The 6817-nt window shown below is 33.9% G+C and overlaps 1 protein-coding gene across 1 annotated transcript; it reads left to right on the top strand.

Annotated features, from left to right (window-relative positions):
- The first annotated feature begins 3401 nt into the window (after positions 1–3401).
- Positions 3402–4048, top strand: LOC127091563 (uncharacterized). The gene has a single exon (XM_051030231.1). The coding sequence runs from the start codon at positions 3501–3503 to the stop codon at positions 3816–3818; it is 318 nt and encodes a 105-aa protein (XP_050886188.1). The 5' UTR covers positions 3402–3500; the 3' UTR covers positions 3819–4048.
- Positions 4049–6817: the final 2769 nt, after the last annotated feature.

The raw sequence follows: 6817 nt of genomic DNA, 5'->3' as shown, positions 1-6817 counted from the left end.
TTTTTAGAATAATTTGATAAAAAAACACAAATGCATGATCACACAATCATTGTTGCCATTGCTTTTTTCCTCTACAAATCCTCACCAAAACCCCTCCATTCTAAATCCACTTTTCATTCTAAATCTCCTATCTTGTGGTTCATCATATCAAATGGAGAAAAATAAGTTAGAATTTCAGATAAATATCCTTTTATTTCACATTGCACTGCTCATATTAATCATGTTCTTTGTCTGAAAAAACGTGCATTTTGTTCGAAAATGTATCTCCGAAACAAGTATGAACTTTTCCGGAATGAATTTTTGGAAGTAGTATGTGTTTCTTTTCCAATTTTGTTTCAAGCACTTACGCTTATAAACTGTTATGTTGTAATTGTTTTCAGTAGATATGGTGCACCCAACTATTTTCCCCAAACAAGTTGTTTCCCCGAATGTCCAAAATGGTGTTGTGAAAGCGGTAGATGTTGGTAACCAATTTAAAATCGAGCAAGAGTTTGAATCTCGTGATCAAATGTTTCAATGGATTCATATGGAGCCCTCCAAGGTTGGATTTTGTGTGATTATCAGAAGGTCCAATAATGGTTCGGATAAAAGACGCGCTTTTGTGACAATGACGTGCGAAACAAGCGGGAAATATAAAACTCCTCTCTGAAATTTTAAAAGAGACGACACCGATTCAAGAAAATATGAGTTTCCATTTAAGGTCTGTGGTTACATGTTGGCAAACAAAACTTGGAGATTTAATGTCATATGTGGTTTGCATAACCATGGTTTGTGTGAAAAATTAGCAGGCCATCCTAGTGTGTATCGACTCATTTCAGAAGAGAAGGAATGCATTGCCCTCATTACATTGAATTTGGTTCAACCGAAAAATATACTTGCAACATTGAAATGGGAAAGACCCAAAAATATCAAATATCAAGCAAGTGTATAGTATTGGGCACCAATCCATACCGAATGACTATCCGGAAGATTTCCTATCCAGAAACCACCGACTTGAAACCATCTTCTCAACCAGTAAAAACAAAAGGTGCTCCGAAGAAAACCAAGCCTACATCGAATGACAATTCTAATACATAGTCTCCTTCATATTTTGAACATGTTGATAAAGTTTTTCCTGACTCACCAACTCCAAAATCTTAAAAAAGTGTTGTTAAAGGAGCTCGCATTAGCAAACCACCTCCTACACCGCCTCCACAAAAAAAATCCATTCATTAACGAGGTGCCCGTTTTTATTCACAAATACATCGAGAAGATTATCAATGTTGAGGGGGATGGTAATTATGGATATCGAGTTGTTTCAGCTTTACTCGATAAAGGAGAATATAATCATAAACTTGTCCGCCATAAACTTATCCAAGAGTTAATGACTTATAAAGATTCGTACACACAGCTATACGGAAAGAAAGAACACTTCAATAAAGTTTATGAGTCTCTTGTTCCTTTCCTTAGTGGACTAAAACCGGAGGAAAAATGAATGCGCTTACCTAAAATGGGCCAGCTTATAACATGCATGTATGATATGATGTGTATTGATCTTACATGATACGGTTTTTCAGAAACCTTTTTCCCATTGCGTACCGCCCCACCTCAAAATCCAAATGATCGGATTATGTGTATTGGGTGGGTGGCTTTCAAAATCATAACATTTTACTCAAGTTTACTTGAAACTGGGATGCCCTATACCACTTATATCACCAGAGTGGATGGCTCATTCAAAAACAAAAGCTGAGACTTGGCCGAATCATTTTTTGAAAAGGATGCATGAGTTCGAATTAACAAAAGTCAAATGGGGTACCACCCATATATTTAGCAGGCGACATATGTTTCGATTTGTTTTAATTTCCTGTTTAGCCGGACAAATAAGTGTATGTAATTGTGTCTCAATATAAATAAAGTGTAATATTAAACATTTTTTCATTAATGCAATTTTGGTCTTCCCCAGGAAAATATTTGTTCTTTTTGTAAAAAAGGTTTTGTTTCAAAGGTTCAGTTTTCAAACTTGTTTAGGAGAGGTTTTGTAGATGCATCTCCAGAACAAGATAATAAGGTGCGGAACCAAAGATATATCTCCGTAAGATGCATGATAAGTTTTGAATGGTCCACAATTGTCTACAAATTCTATAAATTAAGGTGCCATTATTCCTTATTTCACATAAATTGAAAATATCTCAAATGTCACAAATAAATATCAATTGATATGTCGCAAATGCCTCATACTCTAACGAAACTCCCGGGCAAAACTTTAAGCTCACAAAGTACACATCTCTTGCATATATTGCAGCCGAAATCCATTATCTCCTACCTTACGGAGACAATCGAAAAATTGTGAAGCTCGAGTATTATTCACCGTCGATTGACAACAGATGGAAGATTGAGTTTTGCAACTTTGAGCTCAAGACGAATGCAGATGTAAATACTATGTGAGATACATTTTTCCATTTCTAAACAAAAATTCCGCTCGGGTTGAAAGCAACGATTCCAAGACCGGTCGAAGATTTTCTTAAGATGTTTAAGCGTCCACCTGGATATTAAAGTGCAACGTTGCATTTTATGTTAAAATCATCTATGTAATGCTTATTTTATGTTATGAATGTTAATTTTATTTTGTCAAATTACATGTTTTTGTTGTATGCTTCTGGTTCTGGTTTGCAGACGTTCTAGAAATGCATATACGGAAATATACCGGAGATGCATCTCCGAAATTTAAAAAGCCCAACTTATAAGGCACCACTCAGAATGGTCTGTGTTGAATGTATTTGGTGCGTCCGGAGATGCATCTCCAGAAATTAAGGGCATTTTAGAAATTTTGCATGACGCCTAAGAAATATATAAGGTGCATTAAGAAATCCCCTAATATTTTTAAAGCCAAACAATAGAGCATGACTTCATTCCAGCCCATTCAATTTCATCCCTTTTCTTTGATCCAAACATACTCTTAATTTTATAATAAAAAAATAATAATTAAAAGTGAATAACCTTTATCGCACGATAAAATCATCTTCATATTTGTAAAAAGATAAAAATATATATATATATATATATATATATATATATATATTTTAAAAAATATAATTTAAATAAAAAACATATACAAAAAATTAATATTAAAATTTTCAATAGGAATTCAAAAAATAAAATATAACAAATTAAAAAATTTTAAAAAGAGTTTTTGAGAAAATTCTATTCACTACAAAAACTTAATAATTTTTTTTTTTGTGTGGAGTGAGTTTATATTGAATTCAAATAAGTTGAAAATATAATAAAAATAAAAGTGTAAAAAATTAAAATCACATATTTTTGATTTTGAGTTATGTAGGAGTGCATATATCAACACCAACAGCACACAAAGGCCCAAACACCTCCAAAGCCTTATAAAGCCCACACACTCTCATTCAGCCAATTTCTATTGTTTCTGTTAAGCCAGGTCTCACTCTCTCTCTCTCTCACTCCCTTCCCCTAACACAAAGAGGGATCCAACAAACATTCCAATCCCCTCCACCATGCTGCGTCAGCGTCTCCTCTCCTCTCTCCGAATCCGCGGTGGCTCCGGCACCGGTGCAAGCCGATGGACAAGCCCCGGCCACGAAGAAAGACCCAAGGGCTACCTCTTCAACAGAACACCTCTTGCTCCAGGTGAGTCTCGCAAATGGGAAGATTGGGAACTCCCTTGCTACATCACTAGTTTCCTCACCATCGTGATCCTCGGTGTTGGCCTTAACGCCAAGCCTGATTTGACCATTGAAACGTGGGCCCATGAAAAAGCCCTAGAACGTCTCAAGATCGAAGATGCCATAGCTGAGAACGAATCGTCTGAATAGAGATGAATTCGGATCGGAAGCTCTTAGGTTAAAGACGAAAAATTAAGGTTTGGTGTTATAATAAGGGTATAACTGGAAATTTGAATTCTTTTTGATGCTTGGTTAATCATGTTTAGTTTTCTCCAATTTCTGCACATCACATGCTTGTTGAAAAGAGATTGTTGACTCGCTTGTTATTATTTGTTAATGATCTTTTTTGTTTGAATGTTAATAAGGCATTCCAGTGTTAATTTCTGGGTTCAATTTATTGTTGTTTTTATTCTGTCACTTTGGTTCTTAAATGGGTGAGATGTTGTGATAATCTCTGGAGCACCACATCTTTGAAAAAAAAAGGTAAAAGGTGTTGTTCCTGTTAATGATCTTTTCTCTATTTAGTTTTTCAAATTATTATCGGTATAGACGTGTCACTGTCGGTGTTGTGATTCCAGTGTCCGTGCTTCATGGGTGATAATAGTCTCAAAACTGATCAAAATTATGCAGATATACATGCGTCTTTCCTTAGTTAGTTTTTTTTTCTGGAATGGCTTCTGTTACTCTTTGTCCACAGAAGTTACTTACAAAAGACATACTTGAAGATGTTTTTGTAATTTCAAAATATTTTAGGACTATAGTGTCTTTCGTTCGTCTGTATTATACTCGAATATATCTTTCGTGAGTTAATTTGGTTTTGGAATGTCTTGTGAGTTAATTTGTCCATAACATTACTTACAAAAGACACATTTGAAGGTGTTTTTGCGATTACTAAACATTTTACAACGATAGTAGCAGATAGTGCCTCGCATATTTAGCAACCAAAATAACCGTTTAGTCTTTATATTGCTTTAGGTGAATGATGAGTGGTTGGAGGAATACTTGAAATAGAGCTCGAATTTATTGCAGTGTTTATAATGTGGATTTTTGTATTTAGGTTGTTTTTTGGGGCTTTAGAGTAGTTCATGGTGTTAAAGTTTAACCTAGGGTTGGAGGTTGGACAGTTTTCAACATTGTAATCCCTATAAGCTTGTGCGAACCAAAATCTCCTGATTGCACAGTGGTTTTTTTTTCCGATGATTATAGAGCATGTAAAGGATTTTGCTAACTGTCATATTTAGGTTGAGAGTTCAAAATCATTATAGGGTTTCATTATGAGAGAACCTTCAACCTACATTATCTTACATTCCTCTTTATTAGGTTACTGACCTGTAGGTCTTGCTCTACTACTTTGCTGTGTTTTATGTTAGTTTCAAAAATTTTGTGCTGTATTTTCTGTTAGGATCAATTTGAATTCAGCACCTTAGAGTAATTATTAGATGGCAGAAGAAGTGCTTATGTGTGAGGGTAGTATTGAAACTCGTTTAGATGGCGACCATGGTCCTCCGGGTATTTATATTGTAGCACTTCAGAACACTGTGTCATTGAGATATACACAAAGGTTAGAATGATGCGTACTTTACATGTCTGAAGGTTGTATCGAAGCATGTTCAGATGGCGACCATGGTCTTCCGGGTATTTATGTTGTTGTACATTAGAACACCGACTCATTGAGATACACAAAAGTTAGAATGCTCTGTGCTTTACTTCACATTTTTTTAGGATGATTAAAATGGGGAGACTGAGAGTAGAATAATCCAGAAAGCTATAAGATAAGTTTGGTACTGTTAATTTGACGTTGAATTTGAATCTATTCAACATGGCATTGGGAATAGTGTTGTGTTTCAAATTTTTTGTTGCATTTTAAAGCACTTCTTTGGAACTGCTTCAAAATTGCTGTGAAAATAGTTAGTCCGGAAAGTATGAACCCAGCTTTCATCTGAATTTATCATGTTATTTTACTTGTTCAGCTTGTCCGATTTGAGCTGGGTCCAGCTTTTTACCACGATGCCATATAAGTTTGGTTTGATTTGATTTGAACACTTAATTGTAAAAGAGAGGATATGGACAGGTTCAAGTTATCAAGTATAGAATTCCTCGGTTTAGTCTGAGATAGGTTTATTTGCCTATGGGGAAAGCTTTTACCATTCCCGAGGGGCCTATTTTCGTGTTATTTTTTACATACATAAGTGACCTATTTGAAATGTTCTCAATCTTTTGATAAGATGTGTTTCATTTGGAATGCTTTGAGCAATTATTAATCTCGGCTTTCTCGAGGTTTGTTGATGTTGGTTTTCATCAAGGTTAGTTTATGGGTTCGGTAAGGTGGAGCAACAATGTTAGATATTCATAGAAGTTCTTACATAGTATTTTAGCTATTATGATAAATTGTGTTATATTCGTTACCTTTTGGCGAGTATACAAGGAGATTTATTCATCTGGCAGTTTTCAGTTTTCACTTTGCTGATACTACATTTGTGTCCCTTATTGGAATTAGGGGTGTTCGTGGTTCATGAATTGAATTGAACCGAACCATATTAATGGTTCAATGCAGTTTTTAAAAACCATTTCAGCAAAAAGTGGTTACTCTGTTTAATCAATTCAATTCGGTTTAAAACCAATTCAGAATCGGTTCATAATTTTAAACCAGTTTAATTTATTTAAATCAGTTTAATTTATTTAAACCAGTTTAAAACCAATTTTTTAAAAAATTGGATTAATTTTTTCACCAAATTCTAAACTGGTTTTTTTATATATTTAAAAAAACTGTTTCTTTTTTTATTTTTATAATAAAATTGAATTTAAAAATTGAATTCAAATCTGGATTTTTTTAAAAAAATTGGTTTATATAGCAGTTTTTTTAAAAAAATTGGTTTATATAGCAGTTTTTTTAAAAAAAATTGGTTTAAATATTTTGATTTAAATAGAGATTATTTACCTTGGGATTAAAATGACATCAAGAGTACTTAAGTATACCATCAATAAGAACATAGGTAAAATATATGAGCATGGAACACATGTAAAAAATAATTCAAAACAGTAGGATAACAGAAGAAAATGCAAGTATTTCAATTTTCTTCATTGGCGTGAAGTATTATCAGGAGGATAAATGCATCATATCATATAAATCATTCATAACTTTTGTGAAG

The sequence above is a fragment of the Lathyrus oleraceus genome, chromosome 6, assembly GCF_024323335.1.
Source record: "Lathyrus oleraceus cultivar Zhongwan6 chromosome 6, CAAS_Psat_ZW6_1.0, whole genome shotgun sequence".
NCBI lineage: Eukaryota > Viridiplantae > Streptophyta > Magnoliopsida > Fabales > Fabaceae > Lathyrus > Lathyrus oleraceus.
The sequence above is the reverse complement of the archived record's forward strand: the minus strand, read 5'-3'. Positions and strand labels throughout refer to the sequence as shown.